Source organism: Mus musculus, chromosome 2 (genome assembly GCF_000001635.26).
Source record: "Mus musculus strain C57BL/6J chromosome 2, GRCm38.p6 C57BL/6J".
In the NCBI taxonomy this organism is placed as follows: domain Eukaryota; kingdom Metazoa; phylum Chordata; class Mammalia; order Rodentia; family Muridae; genus Mus; species Mus musculus.
Genome location: NC_000068.7, coordinates 85,679,704 through 85,702,370, shown reverse-complemented (window position 1 = coordinate 85,702,370; position 22,667 = coordinate 85,679,704). Strand labels below are relative to the sequence as shown.

The 22,667-nt window shown below is 39.8% G+C and overlaps 1 protein-coding gene and 1 pseudogene across 1 annotated transcript; both read right to left on the bottom strand.

Annotated features, from left to right (window-relative positions):
* Window positions 1-11,998: 11,998 nt before the first annotated feature.
* Olfr1008 (olfactory receptor 1008) lies at window positions 11,999-12,940 on the bottom strand. The gene has a single exon (NM_146866.1). The coding sequence runs from the start codon at window positions 12,938-12,940 to the stop codon at window positions 11,999-12,001; it is 942 nt and encodes a 313-aa protein (NP_667077.1).
* Window positions 18,978-19,109, bottom strand: Olfr1007-ps1 (olfactory receptor 1007, pseudogene 1; annotated as a pseudogene).

Genomic DNA, 22,667 nt, shown 5'->3' with positions numbered 1-22,667 from the left:
TGGATACGTAAACAGAACCCAACATTTTGCTGCATACAGGAAATACACTTCAGTAACAAAGACATACTACCTCAGAGTAAAAGGCTATAAAAAATTTTCTAAGCAAATGGTCCCAAGAAACAAACTGGAGTAGCCATTTCTAATATCCAATAAAATTTACTTTCAACCAAAAGATATCAAAAAAGATGGGGAAGGACACTTCATTCTCATCAAAGGAAAAATCTACCAAGATAAACCCTCAATTCACAACATCGATCCACCAAATATAAGTGTAGGACCATGAAAGGCAGTCTGGTCCCTGGTAGAGCACAGGCTTGAAACCCTGGTGACCCTGTAGATGTTGAGCTATACTCCTGGACACCAGGCTCCTGGCATGTGGATACAGCTCCCCATAGGTTTGAAGCCATCAGTCATGTAAGTACAATGCCCCAAGCCACTCCACAAGTAGAGGATATGACCACAGGTCACTTAGCCTCAAGACTGATCTCCATTTTAATGAGGCACCTAAAGGCCTGGAGGCTTAGCCAATTAAACTTTCCTTCCAAGACACTCCTAACTACAAAATGTATTTAACTTCAGGCCAGCTCCTGAGAAGTGGGGCACAGTTTTACTCATTGCTACTCTCAGCCATGACAATAAATGCCTTAAAACCATGGATTTTCTTTTCATCAGGATCCACTGTTGTTATTAAACGCGTTCTCACGCCCGGCCAGGAAGAACACCACAGACCAGAATCTTCTGCGGCAAAACTTTATTGCTTACATCTTCAGGAGCCAGAGTGCAAGAAGCAAGAGCGCGAGAGAAAACGAAACCCCGTCCCTTTTTTAGGAGAGTTATATTTCGCCTAGGACGTGTCACTCCCTGATTGGCTGCAGCCCATCGGCCGAGTTGACGTCACGGGGAAGGCAGAGCACATGGAGTGGAGAACCACCCTCGGCATATGCGCAGATTATTTGTTTACCACTTAGAACACAGCTGTCAGCGCCATCTTGTAACGGCGAATGTGGGCGCGGCTCCCAACATCTCCCCCTTTCCTTTTAATAAGAGCAAATAGGCCACCCATATTAATGAGAGTGGAGATAGAGGTCAAATCCCCAGTGTGTAGGTAAAGGAGCCATGTACAGGATTAGCTCTTAGGCTCACAGGCTTTTACCCAGAGCAACCCTGACCTGCTCCCGTGTCGTTTTGCCTGGGGGAAGGGAACTAGGACACTGAACCTTCATGAAAGATGACATGTCTCCCTAGAATAGGCTCATATATGCCGCAGAGCCTTTCCATTGCAGTGCTTAGCCGTGCAACTCTCTCGGGCTGCTGAAGCACACTCACTCTATCCCGTGCAATGAGTCTAGCCTCGTGAGATGTAAGAGCTGAGTGGCCAGCGACCTATTGCCTAAGCATAGATAACCATATATCAGGGGGAGCTCCATGTTCTAGTCCTGCAAGCGCCTGGGCAATAACCACCTTGTCTCTCCTAGTTTGGGCCTTAAGCTTACAGACCAATCAAAGAAGCAACACTAATCCACAGCAAAGTGTATCTCCAAATAATATTAATCCCACCCAATTTTTTAAAGAAGGAAAATGCTGAGGAGATCCAATTGGGTAATCCTTTGGTCAGCGACAGGTCCAAGCGCGTGGAGTTGACCTGAAGTCTCAATTCCCGAAGGATCTGTTCAAATTCAGCCATCCAATTCTGTAACATATACTGAAAAAGACTTTTTGACAAATTAGCTGCCCTAGTAAATTTAACATACTGAATGGAAATAACACACAATCCCGGAAACTTTTGTTCACATCCCTGCTGAGTTATTTGTCATAATACATCTAGTTGTATCTGGACAAGATCTATGAGTTGATTAACCAGCATGAGACCTCTCTGTATCTTGACATTAGCTGAGGCCTGTTCATCTATGACTGTAGTCACTGAGGCTGACAAAGTGTTAATGGTGTCAGTCGTCTGGACCTGTCCAGACAGAGCCAAGGCTGTCTGAATCAAGGCTAAACCCAGTTCCCAGTTAGTGGTAAAAAAGCAGGAGAATACTTGAGCATTATACATCACCGTCATTGGGAGTGGAAATGTCGACATTATCCCCCAACGCTGCTCTCTCTTTATTATTGACGCCCTGGACATCACCAAGACGAGGGACATTAGTATTCCCTTGGTCAGTCTGGATTTTTCGGGTGAGTCTTTCTGGTATCCAAAATGGGTTGTCTTCATTCTGTGGGAAAACACAGATAGCTCCCCTGGATCTTATCAAAATAGGATCCGGGCCATACCATTTATTATCAAGGACATTTTTCCATTTAACCATCTCATTGGGCCTATCTGGCTCTGAACAATGACGTTCAGCCGCAGTATGGCCATGAGCATCAATATTTAAAAAATTGAGTGTAAAGAGTGCCAAAGACACAGACACTCTTGGTGCTCGGGGTAAAATCTCTTCAATTCCCCTCTTCTGTTTTATAAGATAGGCTTTGAGGGTGCGATGCGCACGCTCAACAATACCCTGTCCTTGAGGGTTGTATGGAAGTCCAGTCAGGTGGGCTACGTCCATCTGACGGCAGAACTGTTGGAATTTTTGAGACGTATAAGCTGGTCCATTATCAGTCTTAAGGAGTTTGGGTTTCCCCCAAGCACTCCATGCCTCAAGGCAATGTTGAATCACATGTGAGGCTTTTTCTCCGGTTAACGGAGAGGCAAACATGATGCCAGAACATGTGTCAATGGACACATGGAGATATTGAAGTTTTCCAAAGGAAGAAACATGTGTAACATCCATTTGCCAGACCTGTAGAGGTCGAATACCGCGTGGGTTAATTCCCACATGAGGAACTGGCAAGAACTCACAGCAGCTTTGACATTGAGTAACAATGTCACGGGCTTCTTTTCTTGTCAGGGAGAAACGACTGCGTAATGTTTCAGCCGTCACATGAAAATTGTTATGAAAATTTCTTGCAGCCTCTACCGGGGATGATAGGGCAGCAGCCACCACTTTAGTGGCCTTATCTGCCAAATCGTTTCCCAGAGCCATGGGGCCAGGTAGGCCTGAATGGGCTCTAACATGAGTAATATAAACAGGAGATCTTCTAGATAACAAAACTAATTGTATCTGCTGAAAAATATTGGCAACTCTACTGGAAGGCTTAATCACTTCAGCCACTTCTAAAAGATTTACTGCATTAACCACATAACAGGAATCTGACACAATATTAAGGGGTTCTAAAAAGGTTTTTAAAACTTCTAAGACCACTAAACATTCTACCACTTGAGGTGAATTTTCATTATATTGTTTGGATACCACTTTACCATTAGCCACATAGGCACCTATGCCAGTTTTTGATCCATCAGTATATACCACAATCCCATTTTTAAGTGGGTTTCTTACTGTTATTTGTGGAAACACAACAGATTGATTTTGGGCAAACTGTAAGATTGGATGTTTTGGATAATGGTTATCTATTTGTCCTGAAAAGGAGGTAACTAAAACTGCCCAATCATTAGATGTGGCTGCCAAGGTTTGAACCTGTGCAGCGGTATAAGGTACAATTAAAAGATATGGACTTCGCCCAAAGTGGGTGATTGCTGCTTTTAGACCTTTAAGGGCAAGCTGTGCAATTGCATCAGGATACCAATCTATTATTTTAGCTGGGGATACGTTTGGATGGATCCACAACAATGGCCCATTCTGCCACAAAACTGCAGTTGGCAATTGTGCTGTCTTAAAGACACACAAACTGAAAGGCTGCGAATCCTCAATACGTTGTAATTGTGCATTTTGTAAGGCATTTTCCACTTTTTGTAAGGCCTGGTTAGCAGCTAGAGTAAGAGTCCTAGGGGAGGAGATATGAGGATCTCCTTCTAAAATACCAAACAAAGGCCTTAACTCAGCGGAAGGAATCTTTAAAAAAGGTCTGAGCCAATTAATATCTCCCAACAGCTTTTGAAAATCATTTAAGGTATGGAGGTGATCTCTTCTTATCTCTACCTTTTGGGGCACAATCTTATCTGGGGACACCACAGAGCCCAAGAATTGTCCTGTATCAGAAATTTGGACCTTTTCTGTGGCTGTCTGTAAACCCCACTGACTTAAAGTTTTAAGTAGAAAAGGATATGCCTTTTGTAGCATGGTAAGGTCTTTATGGCACAGGAGGATGTCATCCATGTAAAGGAGCAAAATTAAAGAGGGGAATTGTTCCCTCACTGGCAAAAGAGCTTCTTGCACATAAAGTTGGCACATTGTAGGACTATTGGACATTCCCTGTGGTAAGACCTTCCATTGATACCTCTTATCAGGTTCCATGTGATTAATAGAGGGGATGGTAAAGGCAAATCTGGGCCTATCCCTTGGACACAAAGGTATAGAAAAGAAACAATCTTTAATATCTATAATAATTAAATTCCAGCCACGTGGTAAGGCGGAAAGTACAGGGAGACCCCTCTGTACTGGGCCAAATAAGTTCATTTGCTCATTAATGGCTCTGAGGTCATGGAGCAGTCTCCACTTTCCTGACTTTTTCTTAATTACAAAAATTGGAGTATTCCAAGGTGAGGTAGAGGGTTCAATATGGCCTAATTTTAATTGTTCCTCTACCAGTTGAATCACAGCTTCTAGTTTTTCAGAGGATAGGTGCCATTGAGGAACCCACACTGGATTCCCCGTTTTCCATGGTATGGGCCGTGCTGCCCCAATGGCCGCTAAGGAAAACCCAGACCCTGTCTGTCTTGGTTTCCATTAGGTGAGATGGGCTCTATCCTTCCCTGTTCTTGATGTCCTAACCCTTTTCCTTCTTTATAACCCATCTTTGCCATGATATTTTTTGCTTTAGCTGAATACCCTCCCGATGGGGCGTTTTCATTGGACAAAATAAGGCCCAAATGCTGCATAATATCCCTTCCCCAGAGGTTAACCGGGAGTGGGAGCACATAAGGTATGAATTTCCCTTGCTGCCCTTCAGAGGATTCCCACGTCAAGGCAATGGAGCTTATAGTGGGACATGATTGATATCCTAGGCCCTGTAATGAATGAGATGACTCTGTGGTGGGCCATGCTTTGGGCCACCAATGTGTAGAGATTATACTTTTATCTGCTCCGGTATCAAGGATGCCTTCAAACTCTTTTCCGTTAATCTTAAGGCAGAGCTTAGGTCTATTATTCAAAGATACAACCAAATAGGCAGAATCATTTCCTGAGGAGCCCATCTTCTTTATCTCAGGTCCTGCAGATTTTTCCCTGGTATTATCAGGGAGGAGCAGCAGCTGAGCTATCCTATCTCCTTTACTAATAGAAAAAACGCCTTTAGGGCTTGAGCACAGGACCTGTATTTCAGGGGAATGTTGACAATCCATAACTCCAGGGTGGACTACTAAGCCCTGCAAGGTGAGTGAACCCCGGCCGAGAATAAGGCCCATGGTTCCCGGGGGCAAGGATGGTATAGGCTCCACTGGCACCGGCTGAATACTCATTTGAGGCATTAGTAGGAAGTCGGAGGCGGCACGCAGGTCCACCCTTGTGGGTCTTCCTGGGTCGCCTCTCTGACTGCTTCCTGGGTCCTGACAAACCGGTTCCCATATCTTTGAGGGCCCTGGGACCGAGGGCCCGATGACCCGTTTTTTGGCACATCAGTTGATTGACTATCAGGTGGGGGAAGAATTCTGCCCTTTATATCCCTCACAGAGCGACACTGGTCAGCTCTATGATAACCCTTGCCACACTTAGAGCAAAGAGTGAGAGTCCCCCCCTGTTTATCTGGAGCTCTGCAATCTTTCTTAAAATGCCCAGGCTTTCCGCAATTAAAACATGTCCTCTGATCATTTCTGCCCATGGAGCGGTTCTGAGATTGAAGGATGGCGGCCGCTAAGCCTGCATTGGTGAGAGGTCCCCCAAGCTCTCGACAGACCCTGAGCCAGTCTTGTAAGCCTTTGTTCTTTCTTGGGGCTATGGCCGCTCGGCACTCCTTTGTGGCTTGCTCATAGATTAGCTGTTCTATCAGAGGCGCAGCTTGCTCTGACTCTTCAAAAATACGCTCTGCTGCCTCTGTCATTCTGGCCACAAAATCTGAGAAGGATTCCTGAGGTCCCTGGATTATCTTTGTTAACTGCCCAGTGGTTTCACCTGCTCGAGAGAGCGCCTTCCAGGCCCTAATAGCCGTGGAAGAAATCTGGGCATAAGCTCCCCAATGGTAGTTTGTCTGATCAGCAGAATAAGCTCCCTGACCCGTTAACAAGTCAAAAGTCCAATCTCTCTGCTCTGGAGTCAAAGCAGCTGCGTTTGCTCGGGCCTGCGCTTGTGCAGTTTCATGCCAAAGAGCTCTCCATTCCATATATTTGCCCATACTAGGGAGAGCGGCTTTTACAACCGTTTGCCAGTCGGCAGGAGTTAGTGCCATGCCGGCAAGCCTGTCTAACTGCACCAAGGTAAAATTAGCATTGGTTCCGTATTTACGGACCGACTCGGCGAGTTCTTTAATTTGTAAGTATTCTACCGGAGCGTGGACACGCCCACCCTCGGCTCCTTCAAAGACTGGAAATGCCTGTTGTATTTTCCTTTGTTCCTCTCTGGGAATGAATGAGTCTGCGCACTGCCTCTCTGCGCACTGCCTCTCTGCGCATCTCTCTGCGCATTGCCTCTCTGCGCATTGCTGACGCACTACGCAGGGCGGGGGCTCCGCATAGGGCGGACCTTGAAGCCGACTGCCCTGAGGCCAATCAGCAAACTGGCCTTCGCCAGCCGCTTTTGGCTTCCTTAACTGATTAGCTAGCACTTTACCTGGCTGGTACCCTTTTTTCTCATAATGAGCTGCTTCTTCCTCCCAGTCTGTTTCTTCAGAGGAGAATTCTTCATCTGCTTCAGAGCTACTAAGAGCTGGCTCCCCGAGCCCATCCAGCGATGAGCACAGGCTCCTTTTCCTAGAGACCTCCGCTAATTGATCTTTCTTCTTTTCCCTTTTTCCTCTTTTTCTTCTAATCTCTCTCCAGGTATTCCTACCTAACCTTAACTTTTCCTCGGGTTCAAGACCCTTGGAAAGGCCTGTATACTTATTTTGTGTACCATATTTTCTCTTTGCTCCTACTCTCTCTCCCCGCTTTACTTCTGATAGATTGTCCTGAATTTCATCTAGAATCCGCCCTACCTTAACCACTTGATAACATGTGAAAAGGAACAAAAGGGCTTCTAACACTAGAAAAAATTCAAGGCCAAACATTTTCCACTTTACTTCTGATAGACTGTCTTGAATTTCCTTAGAAAGTTCAAGGCCAGGCTTACCTCGTAAAGCTATACTCACTGGTACTCTCGTTCCCCAGCTGAAAAGTTCTGAATTCATGCAGTTGAATCCTTCTTAACAGTCTGCTTTACGGGAACCTTTATTACCGCGACCCGCAGTTCTGGTTCTGGAATGAGGGATCTTCCTTGCGCCAGTCCCGAGTTTTTTCTCGTCCCGGAATTCGGCACCAATTGTTATTAGACGCGTTCTCACGCCCGGCCAGGAAGAACACCACAGACCAGAATCTTCTGCGGCAAAACTTTATTGCTTACATCTTCAGGAGCCAGAGTGCAAGAAGCAAGAGCGCGAGAGAAAACGAAACCCCGTCCCTTTTTTAGGAGAGTTATATTTCGCCTAGGACGTGTCACTCCCTGATTGGCTGCAGCCCATCGGCCGAGTTGACGTCACGGGGAAGGCAGAGCACATGGAGTGGAGAACCACCCTCGGCATATGCGCAGATTATTTGTTTACCACTTAGAACACAGCTGTCAGCGCCATCTTGTAACGGCGAATGTGGGCGCGGCTCCCAACACACTGTGGGGAACAATAGAACAAGTCTTTGCCTAAAGAGTCGGCTGCCTAATCGCCTATGGAAGGCCTCTCTGTGCTCCCAGCCACCACAACTACCAAGCCCAAGCCAAGCCAGCCACTGACAAGCCAAGGACTCTCCTCCCCAAGGGACCCAGCCTGAGTTCTCCCCTCCTTTACCCCTCGTCCCCAGCCTAGATCCAGCCCAAGGTCCCCGACTCTGTTTTCAGCTCTTCCATGGCATCCAGTGGCACCTGGGTGCCCAAGAGCTTAAGAATGGGTCAGATGGCCCAGGCCTCTGCACAGGCCTGGGGACTGCCAAGCCAGTTCAAGAAGTACCTGGGACCTGAGGCTGTGCTCCTCCCACACCTGGAGCAGGGTCCAGTAGCTTCCCATAGCCCTTGCTCAGTGACTATGTGGGGTCAGCGCAGTCAAAACTCCCACATGGTACTTCCCTGAGTGGCCTGAGCCCTGTGACAGAGTGGATGCAGGACACCAAACTACATACAAGGGCACCCACACTTGAAAAAGAAGCATTACTAGAGCTCAAAGCACACATTGAACCTCACACAATAATAGTGAGAGACTCCAACACCCCACTCTCCTCCATGGACAGATTATGGAAACAAAAACTATACAGAGACACAGTGAAACTAGCAGAAGTTATAAACCAAATGGATTTAACAGATATCTACAGATCATTTAACCCTAAAACAAAAGAATATACCTTCTCAGCACATCAGGGTACCTTCTCCAAAACTGACCATATACTCAGACATAAAACAAGCCTCAACAGTCACAAGAAGATTGAAATAACCCCATGCATTCTATCAGACCACCACAGAAAAGGCTGGTCTTCAATAAAAACAAAACAACAGAACACCCACATACTCATGGAAGCCGAACAACACTCTACTCAATGAGAACTTGGTCAGGGAAGAAATAAAGAAATTAAAGACTTTTCAAAATTTAAGGAAAATGATGGTACAACATATACAAACTTAAGGAACACAATGAAAGTGGTTCTAAGAGGAAAACTCATAGCTGAGTGCCTTCATAAGGAAATTGGAGAAGTCCTACACTAACAGCTTAACAGCACAACTAAAAGCTCTACAACAAAAAGAAGCAAATACAACAATGAGAAGTAGATGGCAGGAAATAATCAAACTCACAGCTGAAATCAACCAAGTAGAAAGAAAGAGAACTATACAAAGAATCAACAAAACCAAAAGCTGGTTATTTGAAAATATCAACAAGATAGGTAAACCCTTAGACAAACTAACCAGAGAGCACAGAAGCAGTATCCAAATTAACAAAATCAGAAATGGAAAGGGCGATATAACAACAGAAACTGAGGAAATTTTAAAAATCATCAGATCCTACTACAAAAGCTTATATTCAACAAAACTTGAAAATCTGGATGAAATGGACAATTTTCTGAACAGATACCAGGTACCAAAGTTAAAACAGGAAAAGATAAAACAACTAAGCAGTCCCATAACTCCTAAAGAAATAGAAGCAGTCATTAAAAGTCTCCCAACCAAAAAAAAAAAAAAAAAAAAAAAAAAAAAAAAAAAAAAAAAAGCCCAGGATCACATGGGTTTCGTGCAGAATTCTATCAGACCTTCAAAGAAGACATAATACCAATTCTCTTCAAACTATTCCACAAAATAGAAACAGAAGGAAGACTACCCAATTCGTTCTATGAATCCACAGTTATGCTGATACCTAACCACACAAAGACCAACAAAGAAAGAGAACTTCACATCAATTTCCTTTATGAATAGTGATGCAAAATTACTCAGTAAAATTCTCACAAACCGAGTCCAAGAATACATCAAAGTGATCATTTAGCATGATCAAGTTTCCTCATCCCAGGAATGTAGGGATGTTTCAATATACAGAAATCCATCAACTTAATCCATTATGTAAATAGACTCAAATAAAAAAAAACAAATGATTATCTCATTAAATGCTAGAAAAGCCTTTGACAAACTACAATACCCCTTCATGTTAAAGGTCTTAGAAAGATTGGGAATTCAAGGCACATACCTAAACATAATCAAAGCAGTATACAGCTAACCAATAGCCAAATTAAGATAAATGAAGAGAAATTTGAAGATATCCCTCTAAAATCTGGGACAAGACAAGGCTGTTCGCTCTCTCTTTACTTTTTCAATATCACACTTGAAGTGGTAACTAGAGCAATTAGACAACAAAAGAAGTTCAAAGGTATACAAATTGGAAAGGACAAAGGCAAATTTCATTATTTGCAGATGGTTTGATAACATAAGCAACCCCAAAAATTCCACCAGAAATCTCCTACAGCTGATAAACAACTTAAGCAAAGTGGCCGGATATAAAATTAATTCAATCAAGTCAGTAGCTGTATTATGCTCAAAGGATAAGCAAGCTAAGAAAGAAATTAGGGAAACGACACCCTTCATAATGGTCACAAACAATATAAAATATCTTGATGTGATTCTAACCAAACAAGTGAAAGATCTGTATGACAAGAACTTCAAGTCCTTGAAGAAAGAAATGGAAAAGACCTCAGAATGTGAAAAGATCTCCCAGGCTCATGGATCAGCAGGATTAACAAAACCAAAGTATGGATGCTTCAATCCTACTTAGAAGGGGAAACAAAAGAAGGGAGGGAGGGATCTTGAATGGATGGCGGAAGGGGGAACAGGATCAGGTATGGTAGGAGACAGGAGAGATGTCCAGACAGTCAGGAGAATGAATAGAAATATGTAGTAGTGGGGAGTAGGCAATGAGGAGGGGCGGGAGCAACCACAAGAAAGTCCCAGATGCCAGAGAAGCAAGAAGTTTCCAGGACCCAGTGGGATGACATTAGCCAAAAATACCTAACAGAGTAGAGATAAAACCTAAAGGGACCACCTCCAGAATATAGGCATGGCCATGAGTTTGGGGATGGGGCCACCCACCCATCTCAAAATTTTTAACCCAGAACTGTTCCTGCCTTTAAAAAAAGAAAAAAGAAAGAAAAAAGAAAAAGTAATGAAAAAAAAAGTGGAGCAGAGACTGAAGGAAGGGCCATCCAGAGACTGCCCCACCAGGAAATCCATCCCATCTGCAGACACCAAACCCATACACTATTGCTGATGCCAAGAAGTGCTCACAGACAAGAGCCTAGTACGACTTCATCTGAGAGACTCTGCCAGCATCTCACTAAGACAGATACAGATACTCACAGCCAACTATCGGACTGAGCACAGGGACCCCAATGGCAGAGTTAGGGGAAGGACTGAAGGAGCTGAAGGGGGTTGCAAGTCCATAGGGAAAACATTATCAACTAAACGGAAACTTTAGAGCTTCCAGGTACTAAACCACCAACCAAAAAGTACATATGGCTGGGTCCATGGCTCCACCTACTTATGTAGCAGAGGATTGCCTTATCTGGCATCAAATGGGATGGGAGGTCCTTGGTCCTGTGGAGGCTTGTTGCCCCAGAATAGGGAGATTCTAGAGGGGTGAATCAGGAATGGATTGGTGGGTGGGTGGGGGAGAACCCTCATAGAGGCAAAGGGGAGGGGGAGGGGATGGGGCTTTGTGGAGGGAAGACTGGAAAGTGGAACAACATTTGAAGTGTAAATAAATAAAATAGCCAACTAATAAATTTTTAAAAATCAAAAAATAATAAACAAATTACTGGAAATGGAAAGGGAGAGTGAAAAAATATGCATTGCTACATGCAAAGTGTTAAGTATAATGAGAATTCTAAACATCTATGTTATAGCTTGAGTATTATATACAATAGAATTGTACTAAATATTAAGCTTTCACAAAAGGAAGATTTTATACACAATTATACAAGTAACTTTGCATGAAGTGAATGGACTCTATTAATGAATTTATGTGTATCTCTACATCATCTCTCTACCTCTAAATCTATAGTTGGTAATTCAATATCTATTATCTTTCTCTATATTGGCATATAAAAATAAAAAAAATTACATGTAATAACAATTATTTTAAAAAATGAAAGGACAATGAGTTTATGGAAGATGTTGGAAGAAAGAATCAAAATCTCAAGAAAAAAAGAAATAAATAATAAAGTATGTTGACATGAAAGATAAAGAATGTGAGATGAGAAAAGTCCAAGTTGTCATAGTGACATGCAAAAACAAAAAAAAATTATAAAATTTATCTTGTTATACTGTATTATACTGATATATAATACTGAATGTTAAGTATTAATTTTAAATGGATTCTTTAATGCCCTGTTGAAAGCATTTTTTACCTCTTTGTTCCTTAAACTGTATATCAAGGGGTTAATCATGGGGATCACTAAAGTATAAAACACAGAGGTTATTTTATCATTCTCTAAGGAGTCAGTAGATTTTGGTTGCAAGTACATAAACAGTAGAGTACCATAAAACACCACAACCACTGTCAGATGAGACCCACATGTAGAGAACGCTTTTCTTCTGCCTTCTGCAGAATGCATTCGACATATGGCTATCAGAATCAGGACATATAATCCAAGGACTATCAGAAGAGAGGAGAGCAAATTCAATGCTGAAAATAATATGATCAGCAGTTGTATTTCTTCAGCATTTGAACACAAGGTGGGTAACAAGTAAACAGCATCACAGTAGAAATGGCTGATGATGTTAGAGCCACAGAAAGTTAATGTGAAAATTTTACTGGTGAATAGCAGAGCCTGGAAGGTGCTGTAGAGATATGGGATGTCCACAAGCACATGGCAAAGTCTCTGAGACATGATCACACTGTAGAGCAGAGGGTTGCAGATGGCCACATAGCAGTCATAGGCCATTGAGGACAAGATAAAGAGTTCACTGATAATGAACAAAACAAAGAATGACATCTGTGTGGCACATGCATAAAAAGAAATGTTTTTTTCATCCATAACAAAATCCATCAGCATCTTGGGACAGATGACAGTGGAATTTCCAAGATCAATGAAAGCCAGGTGTCTGATGAAAAAGTACATAGGGGTTTGTAGGCGAGAGTCCAGCTTGGTCAAAATGATCATGCCCAGGTTGCCCATGACTGTGACTGCATAGATGATGAAGAAGACCCCAAACAAAGGAAGCTGAAGCTCAGTGCTCTGTGTGATTCCCATCAAGATGAACCCAGGCAGTGATGTTGTATTCTGTTGCCCCATGTCATCCAATTATATCCTCCAAAAGAAGCAAACCATTGTTTTCAACTTTTATTAAGTTATATTTATATGATGAACAGATATTTTTAAAAGTAAATGGTCACAGACAAAATTTGCACATAATTTTCTAAGTGAATGTATATAGTATTCTACTTTGCAAATGATCTCTTCCAGGAGATATGTAATGTGATATATATATTGCAATCATACACATATGTTTCATATTAAAATGCTACTTTACACAAAGAGCTTGATTTACTTTAGAATGCATCTTCATTTTGCCTATATTTTGTATGTAATTTTTGTATTCTTGAAAATTGAGACAGAGATAGAATGAAGCTAAATCATTTTGACTATTATAGTCCCTCATATCAGATCCTTCCAAGTTATGGGAGACATATTGAAATGAAAATACATAGCTGTATATCTTTATAAATATTTCCAAACAACTGTACTCTACCATAGTGAGGTGTGCTCATTTTAATATTCTATGTCAGTTTCCACTCTGTTTTACTTATGCTTTTAGGAAATGCATTGGTAAGTAGACCTCTACAACTATGTGGGATTTAATAATGGTGAATGAAGTAGAGAACACTTGTCAGTCTATAGAAATTTCTAATCTGGCACAAAAAAAGGCTTCTAAAATCAGTTAGCACAATATATATTGAGTTATGTACTGTATAAATAAAATATCATACTAATAAATATCATGTGTGTGCACCACTGAGATTTAAGTTTTGATTGCTTGTATTGCTAGTGGAAAAAAAAAAGCAATCAATTTTCCTTTCAGTAGAAAACTCAACCTATTTTAAGCTTCCAGAAACAATGTTTGGATACATTCCAGCTAATGGGTTAATATTTAAAATCTCCATTGTATACTTTTGCATAATTATTCTGTAATACCATACAGAAGAAGTGATAGAGCATGTAAGATGTATTTACTTACCCATTTTACATCAGATATTACTATCTATTAATTTAACTGAAGAAGTATTTATAAATCTCAACATCGTGATTGACTATATCTCAGTGGTATTCCTCTTCCTTTAATAAATTTGCACAATCTGATCAGCAAAGTAGTTTTTCACTGAGACAAGATAATGAAGATGCACTAGCTAATTCTACCTGATTCCTTCCCTTTAGTCCTTCAGGCCCTGGTCAGTGGGAATCTTCACCATTGTCAACATGATTTCCAGTTGTAGGACTAATCAGAGTTTAATATTCAATGAAGAAAATGCAGGGTAGGCTTGTTAGCATGTACAGCACTGATGTTAACATCATATCTGTGATAGCTGCAGCTTTGCTAAATACTCAGTAAAAATACATAGTGTTTAAGATATTTTATGGAAATTTTCAGCAAAAAGATTCTTTTGTGAATGTATCATTTTCAATAGGAAATTTTATCATGTATATATTTCTTGTTTGTATTTTTGACTTGTAAATTTACATCTACTACTAAATAAAGTCAGTTTGTTTTAATTATAAAATACTGTATTTTTTGTCTAACTTTATATAGGATTCACACCAAAACTTATGTTTTTTTTTTAATTTTATGTAAAGAAAATACAATACCCCATCCTGTTTTGCTTCTGAAAATAATTACCTTGTTAATTTTTTAGTGTGGGAGACCAGTAATGAATTTTTGATATATCTCCCACTTCTCACTAAAAACCCTCATAAATATCATAGATTCAGGATATCAAAAGGTAAAGTGTTGAGACAACTGTACAACTCCAAGAAACACAAGTGAATGTACTATTTTTGTTCTGCACTTCAAGGAATCAGAGTCCCAGCAGCCAGATTCCAGGCACAATATGAAAATACTTGCATGCTGCTTTATATCTGTATCAAAAAAATGAAACCACTTACCTTTGGAAAAAATATCAAATCTCATATTCTAAATCAGTTATACTTTCTCTTGAAGGTGGCAAGAATTTATGGATTTCTTTGTTCTTTCCAGTGTTCCCGGGGGAAGCATCAGACAATTTGTTCAAATGATCACATCTAGATAATCTGAGAGACTGAAAACTTTGTTGTGTTTTCTAATTGTCTGGGACACTCTGTGTATTCCCCAAGGGGAAATATAAAGTTAACTATTGAAAGGATATCAACAACCTGTGATTTCCACAGAGACATAAATAACTTAAATAATTTATTCATTCATTTAAAGATGGGAACTAGCTTATTAACCGTTTTACCCTGTAAAAGTGTGAGACTTTCCAAATCCTGATAGAATTCTATATGAATTATTGCTATCACACAAGGCATTTTTCTTCTATTACTCAGGAAAACATATAGGAGATGTTAGACTTACCTATCAAGCAATATTTGTGAGTAAGTTATTCCAATTCCTGAAGACACCCAGGTATATCTTTCTCAAAACCATATTATAAAAGCTAAAATATTCAAGGTAAATATATCTTCTTGAGTTTGAGAAACATATGTCTGTTCTGTCATATGAAAAACCTTTGTAACTTATTGTAGTCCAAAATGCTATTACACTGAGGAACCAATTGTTGTATATCCTGAATAAAAGCCAGAGTGCTTCTGGATAAGAAGCCCTGCCGTGATATGAATATTAAAATCTGACATGCCTTCCATATGCATAAGAATTAAGTTACATTTACATATAATGGAATATAAACCATACAAATTGATATATTTTTTATTTGTTTATTTATTTTTATTACATATTTTTCTCAATTATATTTCCAATGCTATTCCAAAAGTCCCCCATACCCTCCCCCCCACTTCCCTACCCATTCATTCCCATTTATTTTGGCCCTGGCATTCCCCTGTACTGGGGCATATACAGTTTGCATGTCCAATAGGCCTCTCTTTCCAGTGATGGCTGACTAGGCCATCTTTTGATACATATGCAGCTAGAGTCAAGAGCTCAGGGGTACTGGTTAGTTCATAATGTTGTTCCACCTATAGGGTTGCAGATCCCTTTAGCTCCTTGGGTACTTTCTCTAGCTCCTCCATTGGGAGCCCTGTGATCCATCCATTAGCTGACTGTGAGCATCCACTTCTGTGTTTGCTAGGCCCCAGCATAGTCTCACAAGAGACAGCTACATCTGGGTCCTTTCGATAAAATCTTGCTAGTGTATGCAATGGTGTCAGCATTTGGAAGCTGATTATGGGGTGGATCCCTGGAAATGGCAGTCTCTACATGGTCCATCCTTTCATCTCAGCTCCAAACTTTGTCTCTGTAACTCCTTCCATGGATGTTTTGTCCCCACTTCTAAGGAGGGGCATAGTGTCCACACTTCAGTCTTCATTCTTCTTGAGTTTCATGTGTTTAGCAAATTGTATCTTATATCTTGGGTATCCTAGGTTTTGGGCTAATATCCACTTATCAGTGAGTACATATTGTGTGAGTTCCTTTTGAATGTGTTACCTCACTCAGAATGATGCCCTCCAGGTCCATCCATTTGGCTAGGAATTTCATAAATTCAATCTTTTTAATAGCTGAGTAGTACTCCATTGTGTAGATGTACCACATTTTCTGTATCCATTCCTCTGTTGAGGGGCATCTGGGTTCTTTCCAGCTTCTAGCTATTATAAATAAGACTGCTACGAACATAGTGGAGCATGTGTCCTTCTTACCAGTTGGGGCATCTTCTAGATATATGCCCAGGAGAGGTATTGCTGGATCCTCCAGTAGTACTATGTCCAATTTTCTGAGGAACTGCCAGACTGATTTCCAGAGTGGTTGTACAAGCCTGCAATCCCACCAACAATGGAGGAGTGTTCCTCTTTCTCTACATCCTCGCCAGCATCTGCTGTCACCTGAATTTTTGATCTTAGCCATTCTGACTGGTGGGAGGTGGAATCTCAGGGTTGTTTTGATTTGCATTTCCCTGATGATTAAGGATGTTGAACACAGGCTGAGAAAGAAATTAGGGAAACAGCACCCTTCTCAATAGTCACAAATAATATAAAATATCTTGGTGTGACTCTAACTAAGGAAGTGAAAGATCTGTATGGTAAAAACTTCAAGTCTCAGAAGAGAGAAATTAAAGATCTCAGAAGATGGAAAGATCTCCCATGCTCATGGATTGGCAGGATCAATATAGTAAAAATGGCTATCTTGCCAAAAGCAATCTACATATTCAATGCAATCCTCATCAAAATTCCAACTCAATTCTTCAACGAATTAGAAAGAGAAATCTGCAAATTCATCTGGAATAACAAAAAACCTAGGATAGTAAAAACTCTTCTCAAGGATAAAAGAACCTCTGGTGGAATCACCATGCCTGACCTAAAGCTTTACTACAGAGCAATTGTGATAAAAACTGCATGGTACTGGTATAGAGACAGACAAGTAGACCAATGGAATAGAATTGAAGACCCAGAAATGAACCCACACACCTATGGTCACTTGATCTTCGACAAGGGAGCTAAAACCATCCAGTGGAAGAAAGACAGCATTTTCAACAATTGGTGCTGGCACAACTGGTTGTTATCATGTAGAAGAATGCGAATCGATCCATACTTATCTCCTTGTACTAAAGCCAAATCTAAGTGGATCAAGGAACTTCACATAAAACCAGAGACACTGAAACTTATAGAGGAGAAAGTGGGAAAAAGCCTTGAAGATATGGGCACAGGGGAAAAATTCCTGAATAGAACAGCAATGGCTTGTGCTGTAAGATCGAGAATTGACAAATGGGACCTCATGAAACTCCAAAGCAAGGCAAAAGACACCGTCAATAAGACAAAAAGACCACCAACAAATTGGGAAAGAATCTTTACCTATCCTAAATCAGATAGGGGACTAATATCCAACATATATAAAGAACCCAAGAAGGTGGACTTCAGAAAATCAAATAACCCCATTAAAAAATGGGGCTCAGAACTGAACAAAGAATTCTCACCTGAGGAATACTGAATGGCAGAGAAGCACCTGAACAAATTGATATTTTTAAAACTGTATGTTCTTTGAGTTTTTTGTGCAAAACCTAAGTCAATATACAAAATATTTTCAACACCAAAGAAAAATTTCTCTGTGTTCTAGGTCACGTCATTTACTACAAACTTATTTCATCCTTTAATTTCCAAATATTATCCCAGGTTCAAGTACTGATTGCCTTTTAATATATAGCTATATATTTTATATTAGAAGAGATAAAAAGATCTACTTAGCTTTTTAATAATTTGTTTATTTTGAAAATAATCCTTTTAAATTTTGCTGTATGACAGTATTGCATAACTTTACTGTATTTTTATTTCCCCCTTTTCAATGACATTAGATTCTTCTCTAATGCAATATATCAATATTACAGTTTTCTCTCCCTTTACTCATCCTATAACTTCCTTCTCCCTTCATCACTGCCTTTCTCTTCCAGATCCACCCACTTTCTGACTCTCATTAAAAATAACAGGCTTCTAAGAGAAAACAACAAAGCATAACAATAAAAATATAATAAGATAAAAATTGACACATCAAAATTGGACAAGGCAAATCAACCGAAGGAAAACAGCCAGATAGATGAATGCCAAAGAATCAGGGACTGACTTGTACACACATTCAGGAGTCCTATTAAAAACACTAAACTGAAAGCCATAACATATCCCTAGAGGGCCTGGTACAGAATTGTGCAAGTCCTGTGCTTGCTGCTTCAGTCTCTGCATTCCTATGAGCTTTGCTCAGTTGATATAGAGGGCCATGTTCTTGTGTTCTTCATTCTCTGTGGCTATTACATTCTTTTTGTTTCCTCTTCTGCAGGGTTCTATGTGTTTTAAGGAAGAAATTTTATGGATACAGTCCATTTAGAGCTCAGCATTCTAAGGACTGTCTCCCCTTCCGTGTGTGTGTGTGTGTGTGTGTGTGTGTGTGTGTGTGTGTGTGTGCCTGTCTGCCTGTTTCTGTCTCTCTGTCTCTCTCTGTCTCTCTGTCTTTCTGTGTTTCTGTCTCTCTCTCTCTGTTTTTCTCTGTCTCTCTCTCTCTCTGTCTCCCTCTCTCTCTCTCCATAATATATGGGTATTTGGCTTTGAATTCATTCCCACCTGCTGCAGGAGGGAGCTTTTCTGATGAGTGAGAGAAGTCCATCAGTGAGATCAGGTAGATGATGAGCAACAATCTGAACAATGGATCCTGAAGCTCAGGCCAGCCAGTGATGTCCATAAGGATAAATCCAGTCACCACTGTGTGGTTTTGTTTCTCCATCTGGGCTTATAGCAAACTGTTCTGGATTTATACATCAGCATATCCAATATTTTTTCTGCACTATCACCTGGGAGAATTTGTAACATGCAAATCAAATGTAAATTAGATAAATCTGAGAATGCCCCTTCCTGCCTTTATATCTTGTGGTATAGTTCCTTGAGCAGTTACAGTATTTTAGGTTTCATACTGAGGTTTTTCATACATTTGGAGTTGTGTAGGGTATTTATATAGGGATCTAGTTTCATCCGTCTACGTACAGTTTTCCCAGTATCATTTTTTGAAGAAACTGTCTTTATCCTGTATATATCTTTGACATATTTATTGAATACCAATGGCTGTAGTTACAAGCAATCCTGTTTGAGTCTTTAATTTTATTCCATTGAATTACATGTCCGATCTGCACCAGTAAGATATAGGACTTTATTGATGTAGCTCAATAATACATGTTGAAATTTGGAATGATAATCTCTCCAGCATTTTTCTTTTTGCTTAGGATTGCTTTGCCTCTCCAGGTATTTTGTGGTTCCACACAAATTTTAGTACTGTCTCTTCTATTTCTGCAATATATGGATTTTGAATGAAATTGCACTAAATCAATACAATTCTTTTGTCAAATGCTCAGTTCTACAAGTCCATGAGCATGACGTGTAGTTCCATCTTTAAGCATCTATCTCAATCTCTTTTTTATAGATTCAAAGTTTTCTCTGTAGACTATTTTACATCCTTTGTTTGGTTTATTCCTAGATATTTTTTACATTACTAATGTGAGTGGAAATGTTTCTATAATTTTTTCTCAATGTGATTGTTACTGTGTATAGAAAAGCTACCTATTGTTATAGGTTAATTTTGTACCCTTCCAATTTACTGCTTTTCTGATAAGGGTTGAGAGTTGTGCTAAACTCTCATATAAAGATAAGTACTTAGAGAGCAGTTTATAGCTATGTCCATCTAACAGAATAACAGCATTGAATTCTCCAGTATGGTCTATGATTCACCCCGCCAGAGGTTGGAAAAATTTTCTTTGTTTGCTGTTCATTTATCTTGGGTTGGAGAGATTGCTGTTTTTGTTTAGTTAATAAAGGGACATTGTATAAAAAAAGAGAAAAGAAAAAAAGAAAGAAATTAAAAATGATATCTTTCAGTACTAAGTATAAAATCCTCTCCTGTGGAACAAATCTAAATCCCAATCATAACATAAATGAGTTACTTCGTAAGTGTGCCTATATTGCAGAAGTATTACATATCTTGCCTGGAAGATAAGCTTTGAAGGAACCAGGGTCCATCATTGGGTAATACCACTGATGCATTTTCTTTCCAAATAGCATATGTTGTACATTTTGGCACTAGAAAATCTAGCCAATGGGGAAAAGCTTTCTCAATCACACTGAGAATGATTTCTCTCTGTCTCTCAGCTCAACGGTGCATTTATCAACAGAATATTAGTATGCAGTTATTGAGATAACCAAAAGCAATGACAATAGTGTGTGATGTTTTGGAAACCACCAGGGCTTCACTGGACAATAAGTCACAGAAAGGCATTCAATTCCTAATACTGTGGCTTTTCACTTAATAACCCAAGTAAATGTGTGCAACACTGTCTATCCATGCTGGGTAGTTTCATTCAAATACCTTTCTTAAAGTTGATATTGAAAATAGCTTATTAGCTAGTGTGTTTATATAAGGTCCTTGCAGAAATCTTTAGTTTTAGTAAACATAATCACTACCTCTTCCTCCTCCACATTTCCCAAACCCTACAACCATTTAATTCTTTAACCTTCAGTAGTTCTGCCTTCTTATTTCATTTTACATGTATTTGATTATCTCCTACTTATTAAGTAGTGAGAATATAGTTATTATTACTTGTTCATATCTCTTTATTCTGAGTTATCCTTCCCCTTTCCACTCAGATTTCTCTCATATTCACACATCCTTTGTGAGTAAGCCTTTCTGCCACCAATAGTCCATTGCACTACTTCTCTTCTGTCTATAACCTTCTATCATCTTAATATGCCCCATCAAAGCTCCTTTACATTTTTGTTCCAGATTAAGCATACAAAAGATTTAAAGCCAGATTCCAGAGAAGAGATGGCTTTGGGGGAGGGGGAAGACTTCAATTACCTCATCAATATAACACTTACTAGTGTAATTCATTCATCTTTAGATTTAATGATTTTTATTGTTTCCTTTATTCTTTTTCATATTATAATATAATTACAGCACTTTACTATTCCTTTTCCTATTCTTTAAACTCTTCCATATACAACTTATTACTCTTTTTCAAATTCATAGCCACTATTTTCATTAATTTCTCATAGATAAATAAATGGATGGATGATAGATAGATAGATAGATAGATAGATACAGAGATACATAGATAGATACATAGATAGATAAATAGATAGATACATATAGATAGATAGATCGATAGATAGATAGATAGATAGATAGATAGATAGATAGATAGATAGATAGATGAATTGTGATTTTCTGTAATTCTTCTGGTCTCCTGCAAAATATATATTTCCTTCTCACCGCTTTGATGAGGGGTAAGAAGTACATGTATCTGTGATATAAGGACAAGGACTTAGAACACAGTTATAGAATTTACTGGTATAACAAAATGGTGGTTATAGCTTCTCCTTCAAGACTCAAGCCTTTAACAGCCCCAGGTAGTTAGCAACTTTTCCAGTACTAGGCATGATTTCACTGTTGTTCAGATGGCTTTAACTTTAACTGGAGGGCTGTCGGCTACCACAAAAGTATGTATGCCTCAATTTCATACTTTTGGTTGTTGTGCCATTCTATTTGTTTTCCTTGTTTATATGTTTCATAGTAGTATAGGGCTATTGGTTGTTTGCCACCTTTAAAGTTTATAGGTGTCTTCTGGTAGTAAGAAAGCTAGTCCGCAGAAAAGAAACTTCCAGGTCAGATACAGCTTGGTCCCTCTGCATCCTATCTCTGAAGTCCATGATGTCCTCAGCAATAGGAATGTTCCTTTTACCTCTGTGCCATAGAAAAGCAATGCTAATAGCCTATTATGTTTTTGGAGTCTCTGTGACAACCCTTTTTAACAAAATGAAAAAAAAATCTTTTCATGCTTGGCATTGGAGCCTTTGTGTGATACTATATGGCTCTTAGAAGGGGCACTGTCAGCTCAGATAGGACAATTTATTTTAAACTACACATATGTATTCACAGACCTAAGTGTGTTAAGGGTATTTGGGAAGAAATATTCAATACAAGGATTCCTTTTAATTTTTTCAGACATCACTACTGTTATTTTCCTTCCTCTTTCCTTCTGTTTTATCTCCCCTTGATTTTCCCACCTTTTTTTCAATTTCCTTCTTCAGATTCATCATGTGTGTCCAGCTATTCCTCTCTATATAGCTCCTCAACTCTGCAACAATACCATTTTACTTTCTAGTTTCTTCGGTTACTCCAGGTAACATGATGAAATCTAAGGACCAGATTTTGTTTTCGTTGATCTCTCTCTCTCTTCTCTCTCTTCTCTTCTCTTCTCTTCTCTTCTCTTCTCTTCTCTTCTCTTCTCTTCTCTTC